Source organism: Cyanistes caeruleus, chromosome 3, assembly GCF_971803275.1.
Source record: "Cyanistes caeruleus chromosome 3, bCyaCae1.hap1.1, whole genome shotgun sequence".
Lineage (NCBI taxonomy): Eukaryota > Metazoa > Chordata > Aves > Passeriformes > Paridae > Cyanistes > Cyanistes caeruleus.
In genome coordinates, this window is record NC_141703.1 from 70,477,468 (window position 1) to 70,496,808 (window position 19,341).

At 37.9% G+C, this 19,341-nt stretch overlaps 2 protein-coding genes across 15 annotated transcripts in view; one reads left to right on the plus strand and one right to left on the minus strand.

Annotated features, from left to right (window-relative positions):
- The window catches only part of SACS (sacsin molecular chaperone), a 58,244-nt gene extending 42,550 nt beyond the window's left edge, over nt 1-15,694 (plus strand). For all 3 annotated transcript variants that reach the window (XM_086881825.1, XM_086881826.1, XM_086881827.1), the window contains one exon: nt 13-15,694. In XM_086881825.1, coding sequence (XP_086737951.1) covers nt 13-11,573 — 11,561 coding nt within the window. In that variant the 3' untranslated portion in view covers nt 11,574-15,694. The remainder of the gene's footprint in view (nt 1-12) is intronic.
- SGCG (sarcoglycan gamma) overlaps nt 15,380-19,341 on the minus strand; it is a 106,869-nt gene continuing 102,907 nt past the window's right edge. For all 12 annotated transcript variants that reach the window (XM_086881831.1, XM_086881828.1, XM_086881833.1 and 9 more), the window contains one exon: nt 15,380-18,995. In XM_086881831.1, coding sequence (XP_086737957.1) covers nt 18,822-18,995 — 174 coding nt within the window. In that variant the 3' untranslated portion in view covers nt 15,380-18,821. The remainder of the gene's footprint in view (nt 18,996-19,341) is intronic.

Here is a 19,341-nt window from a genome sequence, read left to right on the forward strand (position 1 = left end):
CTGTAATTTCAGGGAGGCCATGCACTCAGCTGCAGCTTCTGAACCCAGAAAGGTTTGCCCGGCTCATTAAAGAAGTTATGAACAGCGTGTGGCCTGGGAGAGATGTGGTTGTACAGTGGTATCCAGGCTTGGAAGAAAAAAAGCACCCGTCAGTTTCCTGGCTGAAGATGGTCTGGAAGAACCTATATATACATTTTTCTGATGACTTGAGTGTGTTTGATGAAATGCCACTTATCCCCAAGACGCTGCTGGAGGAAAATCACACATCGGTGGAACTGGTTAGATTTAGGAATCCATCACCCATCATTCTGGAAGACGAATCTGAGACTCAGCTCCCAGAATATTTAGCTGATATAATTGAGAAAATTGGTGGAGTTGTGCTTAAGAAACTGGATATTTCTATCCAACACCCACTTATAAAAAAATATGTGCATCCACCATTGCCAAGTGCTGTTTTACAAATAATGGAAAAAATGTCCTTACAGAAACTATGCAATCAGGTTGCTTCATTCCCACCGACACATAAAGATGCTCTTAGGGCATTCTTAGCTAGTTTAACAGATGCAAGTGAAAAAGAGAAGAGAATTATTCAGGAACTGCTGATATTTAAAAAAATTGAAAAATCATCTGATGAAAGTGTCCCTGTTTTTACTGGGCTAAAAGGTAGTAAGGTATTACACCACACTGCCAAAATTCCTCCTGGTCTAAGGTTTTCTGTTCCAGTAATTGACAGCAGTGATGAAGCAACTATTCGCTTAGCTAATTTGCTGAAAATAGAACAGCTGAAGAGCACAGACTGTTTGAAGTTTGTTATAGAAGACATAAGAAGTGAATTTTATTCGTATGATGAAACAGCACAGATAATGCAATGGGTTCTTGAAAATCTGACTTTTCTGAAAAATGAGAATACAGATGTAATAGATTGGCTGACACCACTTAAGTTTATTCAGATCTCACCAGAAAAGATAATGTCAGCAAACGAACTCTTTGATCCTGAGGTAGAACTTCTGCAACATTTGTTTTATGCTGAGGAGGAGACTTGTTTCCCCCCTGTTATTTTTACATCCTCAGATATTCTTCATTCACTGAGACAAATAGGCTTAAAAAATGAAGCCAATCTTGAGGAAAATGATGTCTTGAGAGTGGCAATAAAAATTGAAAGTTTGCATGCTGACTCTAACACCAATCATGATTTGCTGTTACAAAAAGCTAGAACTCTCTTGACAGTTTTGAACAAAAACCATATGCTGCTTCAATCATCTGAAACAAAAGCTGCGATGAAAAAGATAAAATGGATTCCTGCAAGTAAGGAAAGGCCTCCAAATTATCCAGGGTCCTTAGTTTGGAAAGGAGATCATTGTGATCTGTGTTCACCACCAGAAATGTGTGATATATCACACGCAATTTTAGTGGGTTCCTCAGTTCCTCTTGTGGAAAATGTACTGCTGGATATAGAAAAAGCACTTGGAATCCCCACCAAGCCCAGCATAAAAGCAGTCTTGAAACATTTCAAGGTGGTAGTTGATTGGCATAGTTCTAAAACCTTCAGTGATGAGGACTACTATCAATTCCAGCATATCTTGCTTGAAATTTATGGATTCATGCATGATCATCTAGAAGAAGGCAAGGAAGCTTTCAAAGCCCTGAAATTTCCCTGGGTTTGGACAGGTAAAACATTTTGTTCCCTCTCACAAGCAGTTATAAAATCAGTTCCTGATCTTGATCTCCAACCGTATCTACATTATGTTCCAAAAACTATGGCGAAGTTTCACCAGTTGTTCAAATGTTGTGGTTCAATTGAGGAGTTAACACCAGACCACGTTTCTATGGTCATTCAGAAAATATATCTGAAGAGTGAGCAGTCTCTCTCGGAACAAGAGAGTAAGCAAAGCCTTCACATTATGTTGAGCATCATAAGATGGCTGTACAGCAATCAGATCCCCGCCAGTCTGCATACCCCCATGCCGCTGTACAGTGGCAAACTTCCTTATAAACTTGCAATGAAGCCAATTCATGAGTGCTGTTACTGTGACATCAAAGTTGATGACTTAAACGATTTGCTTGAGGATGCTGTTGAACCCATAATTTTGGTGCATGAAGACATACCGATGAAAACTGCTGAGTGGTTAAATGTCCCATGCCTTAGCACAAGACTGATTAATCCAGAAAATATGGGGTTTGAGCAATCTGGGCAAAGAGAGCCTCTGACTGTGAGAATTAAAAACATATTGGAAGAATACCCTTCCATTTCAGATATCTTTAAGGAACTACTTCAAAATGCTGATGATGCTAATGCAACGGAATGTAATTTCTTGATTGACATGAGAAGAAATATGGATATAAGAGAGAACCTTCTGGATCCAGGAATGGCAGCATGTCATGGGCCAGCTTTGTGGTCATTCAATAATTCTGAGTTTTCTGACTCTGATTTCCTAAATATAACTAGATTAGGAGAGTCTCTAAAGAGGAGTGAAGTTGACAAAGTAGGAAAATTTGGACTGGGATTCAATTCTGTTTATCATATCACTGATGTTCCTATTATTTTGAGCCGAGAGTTCATGATTATGTTTGATCCAAATGTCAACCATATAAGTAAACATATCAGAGATAAATCTAACCCTGGCATCAAAATCAACTGGAGTAAGCAACAGAAGAGACTGCGAAAATTTCCAAATCAGTTTAAGCCATTTATAGGAGTTTTTGGTTGCCAGCTACCACTGACAGTAGAATCTCCCTATAGCTACAAAGGGACACTTTTCAGGCTTTCCTTTAGGACCCAGCAGGAAGCTAAAGTGAGTGAAGTCAGCAGTGCATCTTACAATACAGCAGACATTTACTCTCTTGTGGATGAATTTAGCATTTGCGGTCATAGGCTGATAATATTTGCTCAGAGTGTAAATTCAATGGTTTTGAAATACTTGAAAATTGAAGCAGATGATCCTGGAGTGGCACAAGATGTTGTCACTATCAGAAAAAATCTGTGTTCTTCCAAAGCTTTGACTGCACCAAATGTAAGTGTTTTAAAGGAAGCAGCTAAACTCATGAAGGTGTGTAGCAGCAGTACTAAAAAACTTCCTAGTGAAACACCAAAATCATCGTGTATCCTGCAGATAGTAGTAGAAGAATTTCACCATGTGTTTAGGCGGATTGCTGATTTACAGTCTCCACTTTTCAGAGGTACTGAAGACGATCCAGCTGCTTTCTTTGAAATGGCTAAATCAGGACAGACGAAAAGATCAGGTGATGAATTGCCACAGAAAACAGTAGATTCAACAACATGGCTTATATGTTCTTGCATGGATGTTGGAGATGCTTTGAAATTTTCTTTGCATGAAAGTGGACGAAGACTAGGTCTAGTTCCCTGCGGTGGTGTAGGAGTGTTGCTGTCTGAAACCCAGGATCAAAAATGGGTTGTAAAACCCAATTGCAACAACATAGGTGAAGTATTCTGCTATTTACCTCTGCGAATAAAAACAGGCTTGCCTCTCCACATAAATGGCTGCTTTGCAGTTACTTCAAATCGGAAAGAGATCTGGAAAACAGACACAAAAGGAAGATGGAATACAGTATTCATGAGGCACGTTATTGTCAAAGCCTACATAGAAGCCCTTTGTGTTTTACGTGACATGGCAATCAATGGTGAGCTAGTTGACTATAGTTACTGTGCAGTGTGGCCAGATCCTGATTCAGTTCACGATGATTTTTCTGTTATTTGTCAAGGGTTTTATGAGGACATAGCTCATATGAAAAGCAAAGAAGGGATCAGAGTGTTTTCTGATGGTTCATCTTGGGTTTCCATGAAGAATGTAAGGTTTTTAGATGACTCCATACTGAAACGACCAGATGTTGGGCCGTCAGCCTTCAAGATCTTTCTGAAGTACCTTAAAAAAACTGGTTCCAAAAATCTGTGTGCTGTAGATCTTCCGTCCTGGGTAAAGACAGGATTTGAAGAAGCGGGATGCAAATACATATTATTGGAGAACACTTTCTCTGAGAAACAATTCTTTTCTGAGGTGTTTTTCCCTAATGTTCAGGAGATTGATGCAGAGCTACGTGATCCTTTGATGCGTTATGTTCTCAATGAAAAAATTGAGGAGTTCTCAGGAATTCTTCGTGCTACTCCATGTATTCCCTGTTCATTGGATGGACATCCATTAGTTACACCATCAAGACTGATCCATCCTGAAGGAAGAGTTGCAAAGTTGTATGATGCTGAGGACGGAAGATTTCCTTATGGTACCACTCAGGATTATCTTAACCCTGTTATTTTGGTTAAACTTGTGCAGTTGGGAATGGCTAAAGATGATATTTTGTGGGAAGATTTGATAGAACGTGCAGAGTCAGTAGCTGAAATTAACAAGACTGATCATGCTGCAGCTTGTCTCAGGAGCAGCATTATATTGAGTCTTATTGATGAAAAATTGAAATCTAGAGATCCTAGAGCTAAAGAATTTGCTACGAAATGTCAAAACATTGCTTTCCTTCCTTTCCTTAGCAAACCAGCGGGCTTTTCATTGCACTGGAAAGGCAGTGATTTTCAGCCTGAAGCGATGTTTTCAGCAGATGATCTTTTCACTGCTGATCATCAAGATATAGTTTGCCTCACACAACCAATTCTTAATGAAAATTCCCACTCTTTTAAAGGTTGTGGTACTTTGTCGTTAGCCGTCAAAGAATTTTTGGGTTTACTTAAGAAACCACCTGTTAATTTAGTCATTAATCAGTTAGAAGAAGTTGCAAAGTCATTTGATGGAATCACATTGTATCAAGAAAACATCACTAATGCTTGTTACAAATATCTGCATGAAGCCATGTTAGAGAGTGAATCAGCAAAAGCCATGATAATTGAACAGCTAACAAACTGTAGTTTTATTTTGGTTGAGAATGTGTATGCTGATCCATCAAAAGTGTCTTTTCATTTGAATTTTGAAGCAGCACCCTATCTCTATCAGTTGCCTAACAAATATAAAAATAGTTTCCGTGAGCTGTTTGAAAGTGTGGGTGTAAGACAGGCTTTCACAGTCGAAGACTTTGCTGTAGTTCTGGAATTAATAAATCAGGAGAGAGGGACCAAACAACTAACAGAAGACAACTTTCAGCTCTGCAGGAGAATAATTAGCGAAGGAATATGGGGCCTCATTAGAGAGAAGAAGCAGGAATTTTGTGAGAAAAAGTATGGTGAGATTTTGTTGCCAGACACTCGTCTTGCACTTCTGCCTGCAAAATCTTTGTGTTACAATGACTGTCCATGGATTAAAGTTAAGGACACAACTGTTAAATATTGTCATGGCGATATTCCAAGAGAAGTTGCAGTGAAGCTTGGAGCAATACCAAAGCGCCATAAAGCTTTAGAAAGATATGCATCAAATATCTGTTTTACTACCCTTGGAACAGAATTTGGCCAGAAAGAAAAATTGACTAGTAGAATTAAGAGCATTCTCAATGCTTACCCTTCAGAAAAAGAAATGCTGAAAGAGCTCCTTCAGAATGCAGATGATGCAAAAGCTACAGAGATCTGTTTCGTGTTTGATCCTAGACAGCATCCAGCCGATAGAATATTTGATGAGAAATGGGCACCACTTCAGGGACCAGCACTCTGTGTTTACAACAACCAGCCTTTTACAGAAGATGATATTCGGGGAATCCAGAACCTTGGAAAAGGTACGAAAGTAGGAAATCCCTGTAAAACTGGACAATATGGTATAGGTTTCAACTCTGTTTATCACATTACTGATTGCCCTTCTTTCCTGTCTGGCAATGATATACTTTGCATCTTTGATCCTCATGCAAGATATGCACCAGGTTCAACATCAACAAGTCCTGGCCGCATGTTTAGAGATTTAGATGCAGATTTCAGAACACAGTTCTCAGATGTACTGGATCTCTACTTGGGAAATCACTTTAAACTGGACAATTGTACAATGTTTAGGTTTCCTCTTCGAAATGGAGAAATGGCAAAAGTATCAGAAATTTCATCAGTTCCGTGCTCAGATAGAATGGTCCAAAATCTTCTGGATAAGCTGCGTACAGATGGAGCAGAACTCCTAATGTTTTTGAACCACATGGAAAAAATTTCTATTTGTGAGATAGAAAAAACAACAGGAGCACTGAATGTCCTGTACTCTGTACAAGGCAAAATCACTGATGGAGACAGACTGAAACGAAAGCAATTCCATGCTTCTGTGATTGACAGTGTAACAAAAAAGAAACAGCTAAGTGAAATACCTGTACAGCAGATTACTTACACTATGGATACTGAGGACTCTGAAGGAAATCTCACCACTTGGTTAATTTGTAACAGGTCAGGCTTTTCTGCCATGGAAAAGGTATCCAAAAGCGTGGTTTCAGCCCACAAGAATGAGGACATTACTCTTTTCCCTCGTGGTGGAGTAGCAGCTTGCATTACTCATAATTACAAAAAGCCCCACAGAGCATTCTGTTTCTTACCCTTATCATTGGAAACTGGATTGCCTTTCCATGTGAATGGACACTTCGCTCTGGACTCTGCAAGAAGAAATCTGTGGCGTGATGATAACGGTGTTGGAGTAAGAAGTGACTGGAACAGTAGTTTAATGACAGCGCTGATAGCACCAGCCTATGTTGAACTGCTGATTCAGCTGAAGAAGAGATATTTTCCAGGCACTGACCCTACAGTATCAGTGCTGCAAAACACACCTATTCATGCTGTGAAAGACACTATAAAAAAGTTTTTATCCTTTTTCCCAGTTAATAGGCTTGATATTCAACCAGACTGGTATTGCTTAGTGAAAGCAGTTTACAGTTGCATTTATGAAGATTTGAAGCGTCTTTTACCTGTTATGAGAGCTCCAAATGTTGATGGTTCTGATTTGCATTCTGCTGTTATCATCACATGGGTTAACATGTCTACTGTGAACAAAGGCAGACCATTCTTCGACAATTTGCTACAAGATGAATTGCAGCACCTCAAAAATACAGAATACAACATCACAACACGGAAGACAGTGGCCGAAAATGTTTACAGACTAAAGCATTTACTCTTAGAAATTGGATTTAATTTGGTATATAACTGTGATGAGACTGCAAATCTCTACCACTGTTTGGTAGATGCAGATATTCCTGTCACCTATGTGACACCTGCTGATGTCCGATTGTTTTTGATGACGTTTTCGTTTCCAGACTCCAATTGCCACATCGGAAAGTTACCCTGTCGTCTTCAGCAGACAAATTTGAAACTGTTCCATAGCCTCAAACTCCTGGTTGACTACTGTTTCAAAGATGCAGAAGAAAATGAAATCCAAATTGAGGGTTTGCCACTCCTCATTACTCTTGACAATGTTTTGCAGGTTTTTGATTCAAAGCGACCAAAGTTCTTGACAACATACCATGAACTGATTCCATCTCGCAAGGATCTCTTTATGAACACCTTGTATTTGAGATACAACAATATTCTGCTCAGCAGTGAAGTAGCTAAAGTCTTTGATATCAGGAGTTTTGCTGAATTGTTGTCATCTGTGCTGCCTAGAGAATATAAAACTAGAAATTGTATGAAGTGGAAGGAAAACTTTGCAAGTGAATCTTGGCTTAAAAGTGCTTGGCATTTTATTAGCGAGTCTCTAAATATTAAGGAAGAGCAAGAAGATACGCAAGCAAAATTTGATGGCGTTATTGAAACTTTGAAGGACTGGACTTTGCTCCCAGGTGTAAAGTTTACTGTCTCAGCCAATCACCTGGTTGTGCCAGAGTGTGATGTTTTGCTGCCACTCAGCATCATGCACATAGCTGTCTTTCCAAATGCTCAGAGTGATAAAGTCTTCCATGCTTTAATGAAAACAGGCTGTATTCAACTGGCATTGAACAAAATCTGCTCCAAAGACAGTGCTTTAGTGCCTTTGTTGTCGGGACGTACAGCAAACATAGATAATCCCTCCAGCATTCTGAAAGCCATACAATATATGGTACAGACATCAACTTTTAAGACTGAAAAGTTAGCAGAAAGTGACTTTGAGGCTCTCCTAATGTACTTCAATTGCAACTTATGTCATTTGACATCTCAGGATGACATTAAAATTTTGAAGTCTCTTCCATGTTACAAATCAATCAGTGGCCGTTATATCAGCATTGCAAAATATGGGACATGTTATGTCCTCACGAAAAGCATCCCATCAGTTGAAGTAGACCGATGGACACAGTCGACTTCATCGGCTTTTCTTGAGGAGAAGGTTCATTTGAAAGATTTGTATACTGTGCTTGGCTGTGTCTCTGTGGATGATCTTGAAGTGTACTTGAAACATCTTTTGCCAAAAATTGAAAGTCTGTCTTACGATGCAAAATTAGAACATTTGATCTACTTAAAGAATAGGCTAACTAGCATTGAAGAAACTTCAGAAATGAAAGAACAGCTGTTTGAAAAGCTTGAAAGCATTTTGATCATTCATGATGCAAGCAATAGGTTAAAACCTGCAAAGTACTTCTATGACAGAACTGTAAAAGTCTTTGAAGTTATGCTGCCCGAAAAATTCTTTATACCTCAAGATTTTTTTAAGAAGCTAGAGCAACTTACAAAACCAAAAAATCAAGCTGCGTTCCTTCCATCATGGGTAACTTTTCTGCGACATATCGGATTGAAATTCATCATTTCACAGCAGCAGTTACTGCAGTTTGCGAAGGAAATCAGCATGCGAGCAAATACAGAAAACTGGTCTAAAGAAATACTACAGAATACTGTTGATGTCCTCCTCCATCATATATTTCAAGAAAGAACTGATCTTTTTTCAGGAAATTTTCTGAAGGAATTGTCTTTAATTCCTTTTCTGTGCCCTGAACGAGCTCCAGCAGAATTTGTGAGATTTCATCCTCAGTATCAAGAGGTTAATGGAACTCTTCCTCTTATACGATTCAATGGGGCACAGGTGAACCCTAAATTCAAGCAGACCGATGTGTTGCAGTTGCTGTGGACGTCATGTCCTATTCTTCCTGAGAAAGCAACACCTTTAAGCATCAAAGAACAAGAGGGGAGTAGTCTTGGTGCGCAAGAACAGCTTGAGCAAGTTTTAACCATGCTGAATGTTAATTTGGACCCTCCTCTGGACAAAGTCATCAATAACTGCAGGAACATATGCAATATTACAACTTTGGATGAGGACATGGTGAAAACTAGGGCCAAGGTCCTAAGAAGCATTTATGAGTTTCTCAGTACAGAGAAGAGGGAATTCCGCTTTCAGCTTCGAGGAGTTTCTTTTGTAATGGTGGAAGAAGGCTGGAAGCTCCTTAAGCCTGAGGAGGTGGTAATAAACCTTGAATACGAATCTGATTTTAAACCTTATCTTTACAAACTTCCTTTAGAACTTGGCACTTTCCATCAGTTGTTTAAACATTTGGGTACTGAAGACATTATTTCAACAAAGCAGTATGTTGAAGTTCTAGGTCGCATATATAAGAGCTCGGAAGGAAAGCAATTGGATCCTAATGAAATGCGCACAGTTAAAAGAGTAGTTTCAGGCCTGTTCAAAAGTCTTCAGAATGATTCTGTAAAGGTTAGGAATGACCTTGAGAATATGAGAGATTTTGCCCTTTACCTTCCCAGTCAAGACGGTAGGTTGGTAAAGTCTAGTATCTTAGTTTTTGATGATGCACCCCACTACAAAAGCAGAATCCAAGGTAACATTGGTGTGCAGATGCTTGTTGATCTTAGCCAGTGTTACTTAGGCAAAGACCATGGCTTTCACACTAAATTGATCATGTTATTCCCTCAGAAACTGAGGCCTCGCTTACTTAGCAGTATACTTGAAGAACAGCTAGATGAGGAGTCTCCCAAAATTTGTCAGTTTGGAGCGTTGTGTTCTTTGCAGGGAAGGTTACAGTTACTGTTGTCTTCAGAGCAATTCATCACAGGACTCATTAGGATTATGAAGCATGAAAATGACAATGCTTTTCTGGCTAACGAAGAAAAAGCAGTAAGACTTTGCAAAGCTTTGCGAGAAGGTTTGAAAGTTTCCTGTTTTGAGAAGTTACAAACAACATTAAGAGTTAAAGGGTTTGCTCCTATTCCCCACAGCAAGAGCGAAACATTTGCTTTCTTAAAGAGATATGGAAATGCAGTAATACTGCTTTACATACAGCATTCTGACAGCAAGGACATAAATTTCCTCTTAGCATTAGCCATGACATTAAAATCTGCAACTGACAACCTGATTTCTGATACCTCATATTTAATTGCCATGCTGGGTTGTAACGATATTTATCGGATCAGTGAGAAGCTTGACAGCTTAGGAGTGAAGTATGACTCTTCTGAGCCATCAAAACTTGAACTACCAACACCTGGTACTCCTATACCAGCTGAAATTCACTATACACTTCTAATGGATCCAATGAATGTATTTTATCCTGGTGAATATGTTGGTTACCTTGTTGATTCTGAAGGTGGTGATATATATGGATCATATCAGCCTACTTACACCTATGCAATCATCGTGCAAGAAGTAGAAAGAGAAGATGATGAAACCCCCAGTTTTCTAGGGAAGATTTACCAGATTGATATTGGATATAGTGAGTATAAAATAGTGAGCTCCCTTGACTTGTACAAATTTTCCAGACCAGAAGAAAGTTCTCATGGCAGGGATAGCACACCTTCTACCCCAACCAGTCCTACAGAATTTCCAGTACATGGACCGAGGGCAATTCCACCTATCTTCACTGGTAGAGATAGTCACAAAACAATGTCCTCAAAACACCACTCCCCAAAAAAGATAAAGTCAAACTCATTGCCAGAAATATTAAGAGAAGTGACGTCTGTGATTGAACAGGCTTGGAAGCTTCCAGAATCTGAAAGAAAAAAGATTATTAGGAGGCTGTATCTGAAATGGCATCCAGATAAGAATGCAGAGAATCTTGATATAGCTAATGAGGTTTTCAAACATTTACAGAATGAGATTAATAGGATGGAAAAACAGGCCTTTATGGATCAAAATATGGACAGAGCCTCAAGGAGACCATTTTCATCTTCTGCTTCTCGATTTCAGTCAGATAAATTTTCATTTCAGAGATTTTACACTTCATGGAATCAGGAGGCAACAAGCCACAAATCAGAAAGGCAGCAGTATAAAGAAAAATGTCCCTCCTCCACAGGGCCATCTTACTCCCAGCGCTTTTTTGTCCCACCTACGTTCAGGTCCGTTGGCAATCCGGTGGAGGCACGTCGATGGCTTAGGCAGGCCCGAGCCAACTTTTCAGCTGCACGAAATGACCTTCATAAAAATGCCAATGAATGGGTGTGCTTTAAGTGCTACCTTTCTACTAAACTAGCCTTGATTGCAGCTGACTATGCTGTGAAGGGCAAGTCGGACAAAGACGTAAAACCAGCAGCCCTTGCACAAAAAATAGAAGAGTACAGTCAGCAACTTGAAGGACTTTCAAATGATGTTCAGACATTGGAGGCTTATGGAGTAGATAGCTTAAAAACTAGGTATCCTGACCTACTTCCTTTTCCACAGATTCCCAACGACAGGTTTACTTCAGAAGTTGCTATGAGAGTGATGGAATGTACTGCTTGCATCATAATAAAACTTGAAAACTTCATACAACAAAAAGTATAAATGATTTGAAGATGTTAGGGGACTGTTTTGTCAAGAGCTTAGGTGTTTCACATGGTGCACGTGAATTTCACAAATGCAGTTGTGCAGGTTATGGATGTCCAAGAGATTATATGGTGCCAAGCAGTTTAGAAGTGTAGTGTACAAAGGTGGATGGTACCAAGGTACTTAGAACTGAAATTTACTTAAATGGGATCTTTTTCGTAACTGAGCCTGCTGTTAAGCAAACTGTAAAACCTGAATATTTTTTAGAATTTGCAAAGACATTGAGCTGCAAAAAATTAGATGTATGCACAACATTGTGATTAATTGGCATATTATTGAACTGCACTTTATATAACCAAAGCTTAGCTTTCTGTTAGATGAAGCCTGTAATTATAACACCTTATTAGATTTATTTCATTTAATGTAATGTTTCTGAAAGGGTAATGTCAGTTTTCGATGTACTAATCTTAAGACTGCACATACAAAGAAATGGGAGATGGGTGGAGTTAAAATGACTAGGGAGGTATTGTTCCAAAACATGTCTGTATTCTTTTGTGTTCTGTGGACATTCATGTCACTCATAGTAATACTCTTATCAGCTGGATCTGATTATAAATTTGCTGCAGAATCACACTGTAAACATTTAAAGGATAGTTTAGTACCTGTAAACTGGTACAGTTATGTTAATGCTGAATAACGATACTTGATTCAACATGCCACATCATGCCATGCATTGATTGCATTTACTTTATTATAAAATAATGAAATATTTAATTTACTTTTTTTTTAAAGCCTGTCATCTTTTGTTTAATGAAAAAGCATGTGGATGATATAAAATCTGTGAACATTATTATATGGTGTTTTATGATTTTTTTTTGGAGCACCAAAACTCAGTTTTCAGATGCCTAAATGCTTGAGTTCCTTTTTTTTTTCCCCTGCGTGTGTGCCTTTCTGTGTGTACATATATATATATATTTTTCCACAAACATTGGTAATAGTACAATTCAGTAACTCATTTTTGGTGTACACAAAGCACTGTTTTTTGTTACATGTTTAAAGGTGCTGCAATGTAATGCTGGTTTTATTTTATTATTCACTACAGCCCTCAAGAAATCCAATTATTAGTTCACACTCTTTCTTTTATAGTTTGTAATACTTTTGGTAATGTCATGCAGTATGTTCAACATTAGCTTTTTGTAAAAAAAAAATTAAAAAATAAAAAATGGAAGGATAATTTTAAATGGAAGGATTTTTCTTTGCTGGATCAGCCACATTGAACATAAATGTCAAACATTTTCCAGTGGCATGCTGTTACACTTGTCTACTTGACAGCAGAGTGAAACTGCAATTTAACTTACAGAATACAAAGGAAAATAAACAACAGCAAGCTTGCAGGGCAGATACAGCTGTGTTAGTGTTGTAATACAAAAATAAAAAAAACACAACGAGGTCTGTCTTAGTTTTGAGTAAGTTATAAAGGCCTCGTTCCGAAGAAATGTGACATTTGGAAAATGATACTGCTTCTGATTGTGGAGCCCTATAATTATTATTATTTCTGCTATTAAATTAAGTGCCATAAATTTAATAAAGAAAAATGCAAACATATACTTCAGTCCGATGTGTTTTGGTTTGATAATGTAAGCTAACTTTACTTATTATTTGAAGCTTTTCTATCAGTAAATACACAATCTTTTTTTGATTAATTCTAGATAATTGTACAAATATTAAAATACTATTGAAAAGGAAACTTTTTTTTTTTCATTGACAAATGTTTGCAGTTTTCTCAAAGAAATTGTATATTTTGCTGAGTTTTTGCAATAAATAGCATGTAAGGAAAACACAAATCCTGGTGTGCCATGAAATTAATCAGTTTAGTTAATTCCGTATGTTTTAAAAATAGATTCCTTTGTGGTTCTTGCTTCATGCATTAAGTCAGATGAATAGTATTCAGGGTAAGCAAAATACTTGAAAAGGAAACAGTTCTCATGCTTTTCATTTCAAATGGAGCTTAAACATAAGGTCTCATGGCAGCATGCAAAAGTAACAGGAGCACCGTGAACAGTTTCCTGTTCTCATATGAGCTCTTGAGGAAGAAAATCTTCTAAGTGTATAACTGCATTTTATAAGCAACTTATGTTGCCTTACCAGTATTATTATGAACTGTTAAAATGGCTGTGCAGAACCACTAAACTATTCTGTTGTAATTTTTGTTTATTTTGTATATACTCCTGAGCACTGACACTGAGAAAGAAAATGGTCCCAGTTCTTAGTAAGCTAATGGTCTGAAGCAATTTTAACACTGAGCCAAGCTGGGAAAGAAAACTTGAGTGATACAGAAAAACTAATTGTGTTGTTCCTGAATTGAAACTAACAATATAATTTGCATATGGCTGCAGAGAGACAGGCAAGAGTCATGTCTTAGTTAGAAGTCTCCTAGCATCTTATTTGCTTAACTCGCAGTAACAGCTATCCGAAGTAAAGATGCTTTGTGAGACCAGGAAACCACTGACAGAACATGATTTTATAAGTGCCATTTAATTCATGATAAAAAAATCAAATAAATAAATAAAATGCTTAATTGATTCTTTTGGCTCAGCTGGGAGGCTTAGCAATGTATCTAAGTCAGGTATGGAAGCTAAGAACAGTTAGGATATAATGAATCTGTAGTAGGGGTCTGTAGAAGTAAATGTTAGCATATAGGTTCCACAAAAATACGTTTAACAAGTAATTCTGCACATTAAACGAGTTCTTGTTGGAGAAAATGTCTTTTCATTCAGGTCTGTCTCCTACCTTCCACAGGTACCAGCAGTTTATCTAGGAAAAGCAGCTTCAGTTCTTTTTTCCCAAAATTACAGTTGAGGAATTTAACAAAAAGACAGTGGTATATGAAGCTGATTGAACTATACATTGGTCTGCTTAAATCTAAGGAATTGCAATTGGAATAAGCCTCAATAGGCTTGTTACTATCTTGTGCTTTAAAAGCTTTCCTCTCAAAAAATGGCATTCACAGCTATTCTAAAAAGCACAGGACACTTGCCTCAGCAATTAGTGGCATGAAAAATACCTTTTGTTTGTGAGTTTGCTTTGTTTTGTAAATAGATTTTTGTGTAGCTGACTACCAGAAGAAAAATAAATGGTTCCTTGTGTAAAAAATGCAGTTCTGCAATATTTGTACTCCAATCATTATTACTATAGTTACTGTAATGATTTATGAAACAGGAGTTAAAGTTTACTGTAAGGATTGCATATACCTGGTACTGGTATACTTGGGTTGCTTTAAACAAGGCTGCAATTAAATCTATTGTAATTTTTCCAGTTAAAGTAGAGGAGAGTAGTACCACCTTTGAGATTTTCTGCTGCTGGATCTAAACTCTTTGGAAAAGGCTGGATTGGTTTTGGGGAACAGAGGCAGAGCTAAGAGGTCAAAAATAACTAAACTTGGCAGACAAAGTAAATGTTTTCATTTGAAGAAGACACACATATTTTGTCACATGAAGGGATTTGTCAATGAATTTTTAATCAAAACTGTTTATATTTGGTTTCTTTTCTGGATGATTAAATCAATAGCACTGCCATAATTTCTGTGTTTACTTTCACCTACTAATGATTAAGACAAAGAAATTCTAGATGTCAAATGAAACCTAATTGTAAAGCATTTTCTAAATTCTGCAAAGTACATTTTTTAGCTGGGACCAAGACTTTTGTTCATATTTTAAAATAAAGTACGCTTTACATTCTTAGTCTTGGAAAAATAATTTTGTTTTAAAAATGAAATAATTCATTTAAGTTGTGTTTAATTTGAATACAAAAGCAGAAGCAGACTGTTCAAAATGTATAAAGTTTATTCAAGAATTCAGTTTCCAATTCTTGCAATTTCCTTTTGCATAAAGCTATATATAGATAGACAAATGCAACTACTAAAGGACTGTGAAATGGAAAAAAAAGGCTTGTGTTTGGGCAATCACCAGTGAAGTTTTTCTACTATTTTTCCACTGTGTAACAATTGCAACCAGTTGCAAGAAGTGCTGTAAATAATTTTTTGAGGGAGTAAATATGCAAACAAACCAGTTCACTGTGCTGGTAGTGATTTTTTTCTCTTCATTTGGATAATACTTTTGGAAATAAACTAGAGAACTGCATACTCTCAGTTCCCTGTGCCATAATTTTCTGTTACTCTGTAACTATTTACTGAAGTTTGTTTCAAGCAGAAACAATAATTAAAGTATTACAGAGGGATAGACATCCATATGGAATAACAGAAATTATAATTTAGCGATGTATTAACTACCTCGAGATTAAAAGTAATTCAGATTGTAGCATCAGCTGATCACACTTTGGTAATTTTAGCATAATTTTTGTTTCTCTACTAACCATACCTAAAAGAAAAAAAATAGTCAGTGACAAGATCTCAGCAGTCATGCTTTAAAAAATGTGCACAACTTCTATACTGGAACAATACTTCTGATGTCAGTGTTGTAGCACAATGAAAGGAATAATTAAATTTAAGCAATGAAAAGGATCACATTGGTGGTTTGGGTGATGGCAGTGTTGAGGGTACAGAAGACTTCTTTAGGTTTTGGTACTACTCAGAGGATTCTGAATAGAACCTGTGGATAGTACCTCAGCGGGATTCTGAGTGCCTGTGAACTGAAACAAGTCCAGAAAATTTATCTTCACAAGAAAGGTGGTAGTTACTGCAGTGTCTAAATGAAGTGCCATCATGCTTAAGAGTGTTACCAGTCAGGGGACTGCACCCTGATTTTCACAGCTCTTTAGGGGTCAGGTTATTCTTGTCCAGAAAGCTTCAGTGCAATCCTCTGCTGTGAATTAACTGGCAAATCACATTTGAAAATGTGTCTTCAAAACAAAAGCTTAAAAATGTGTAACTTAAAAGTGAAGTACTTCTATTGCCAGCCAAAGAAGCAGATTGTAACTATTTTGCAGGATCTGGCTAATATTTAGGGGTTAGATTAGGTGAATGATTTATTTGATACTCCATGGAAGTGGGCATATGTTCCTTGATTTCAGAACAATGGCTGAAATTCCTAAGGACTCGAGTCCCAGTTTTCCTGTTAATGCTACACCTGTAAGAGATTGACATTGCAGTTCTCTAAGTTACTTGTAGCAGCAGGTTTTAGGTATCTGGCACATGCAAGGGTATTTGCTGACCTTTATTTTAGTACTCATACTTTCTAGCCAGTGAGTAAGCTAAGTCTGCTTGGATTTTGGTTTGTAAAAGCTTGTGCATGGAGCTGGAACCACCTAAACTGACTTTAAAGATGTAATACCGAAGATGTATTTCTGTTAAAGTGTGCCTCAGCTGAGGGCTTAGATGTAGAGACAGTTATAGTCAAGAGATACAGATGTGGAGATAAACATTTCTCTCCTTATGCCCAATAGCCTTGGACTCACTCCTGAAGACAGGAGTGAGTGAGTGAGCCTAAGCCCGAGAAATTGGAATTCCAGATATGGAAGATGTGTGGCTTCCTACTTCTCCTTTAGGCAGTGTAACAGCAATTGGAGCACTCTCCAGATAACTTGTGAAACCTTGCTTCACTCGCTTAAGCTCACCTTAAGTGTTTCCTACTTGTGCTACTGAAGCTCTTTGAGTTTGCTCTAATTGCTGAGGGCTCCTGCTGCTGCTGGATCCTGCTACTGAAGGGCAGTTTCAGTTCTGTACATCAGACTCTTGGAGAAATTGCAAAGGCAGCCCACGAGGCAGGGACTGCCCTGGGCTTTACCACAGTGATAGTGGACAATGTCAACAGGAGACTCTTTCTCAGGCTTTTGTGTGTACCTGGGGATCTCATCCAAGTGTTGGTTTTCTTCCTTTGCTCACCAGAGCTAAAGTTTAAAAAAAGTTATTAGTTATTTTGTCCTGATTCTTCTGTTTGAAAGATGATGATTAATTTTCTTCCAAAAGGTGGATATTGGTGGTTTGCTAACACTATGGGTTAAAATCCTTCTGTAAATAGACACCAAGGCACTATGTGATAGCTCCTTCCTGGATAATAAGATCATGAAGTATATACAAAACAGCATCAAAGGAATTAAAAACCCATGTTTAAACAACAGACTACTAAATACGAATCTTGCTACCCAGAGGTGATCAAACAATTTATTTGTGTTCAGTGCAATTCTGTACAGGGGAATGGGTCTGCAGTTGTGTTTCTTTACAAGGCCAATAAACGGTTTGTCAGCTCTGGTGAGCATTTATTCATATCCAAAGTCCTAATGTAAAAAATAATAACAGTTTTACTCTCTCTGTTTGTGATGGAGTCCCAGTCTGACAGGACCAGAAATACCAGTCAACATATGCAGGTGGAAATGAAATACTCCTCTTAATTGAAATCTGTGGGCAGCATAAAAGGACTTTTTTCCCACTGCCCAAATAGTTCCTTGTGTCAGACAATCTGAAGCCAAATTTTTTTTCCTTTTTACTAGTCCAGCTGGCACAACAGATTGCCTCGTTGAATTAGCATGTCCTAAAATAAAAAAGGATTTAAATGAATATGATGGTACAGGCAGTAGAACAAACAATTGCTATTATAAAATATACTAACATATTTCTCTGTTGTATAGTGAATGGATTTGAGACACAGAGAGGCCTTCATGGCTTCTGCAGCTTTTTGCATTAGTTATTTTTATAGGAATCTCAGTAAGAAGCAAATCAGCATATGTGTTGCCAAATTAAAATAGAAAGCGATTAGCAAATTAACATCTTTTACACAGAACTTATACAAATACCGCACTTTTCTATCTTGTGTTATTGCAAGAACAAAATTGCATAGACCATTTGCTGGCACTTTCTGAATTCTCCAAATAATGCTTTGTCTTACAAATAATTCAAGTAGTTCCCTCAATTTAATTTCACCCACTAATACAGTAAGTGTTTGCATGTAGTGAGAGGAAAAACCCACGATCTCAGAAATGTGAACAATGACATAATCATCTGACTGAATAATAGTTCAGCAAGGAAACATATTTGTTTTATTTTTTTATGCTCTCTGTAAGGCTGTTTTCCAAGTGTTACTGACAAAACATGTAATTTGATTCAAGTCATTCATCTGAAGTGGAAATGTCATTTGTGCTCTTCTTCTTCCCCTTACACCCTGTATTCCAGAATTATAGATGCAGATTTGTTTCCTAAATTGTAAGTACTTTGTTTTTAAAATGCTGAAAAATACGCTTTCATTTCAGTGATGCTCTTTAGGGGTAATCCAAAACTCAGCTGCGCAAGGGGGTGTGCGGGCCTTTCCGGGTGCCTCACTGGCAGACTCGGCTGTATTCTTGGCAAGTGGAGCCCACGCCGGCCACTGACAAGTAGAGCTTTCCATCTGGACACACACAGATTTCATAGAGCCCCTGAGAAATCCCAGATCCACCCCTTGCACCCTCAGGCAGCTTGGGCAGTCGCACGGTTTCAGCATCGAGCAAAAGCTGCGTGGGAAACAGCAGGACAAATGGGGTTGTTAGAGGTAATAAAGCAATAAATAATGTGCCATGAGATGAGTTGAATTTGGCTAGGCAGAGGTTTAAGAATGGCCTTTTACATAGGGCTTGTTATGTACAAAGTTTCTCTGAGCCTTGGGCTCTTGGCAGACATAAACACAGGACAGGAATAAGCTGATGCCCACCCTCCTCTTAGCAGGGAACTCTTGAGGTTCAACAAGGCCAAGGGCAATGTCCTGCACCTGTGTTGGGGCAATCCCCAAAATGGATATTGGCACTATTAATTTTTATATACTGCCATCTAAAACCTGAATTAAATTAACAGAGCTTGAAA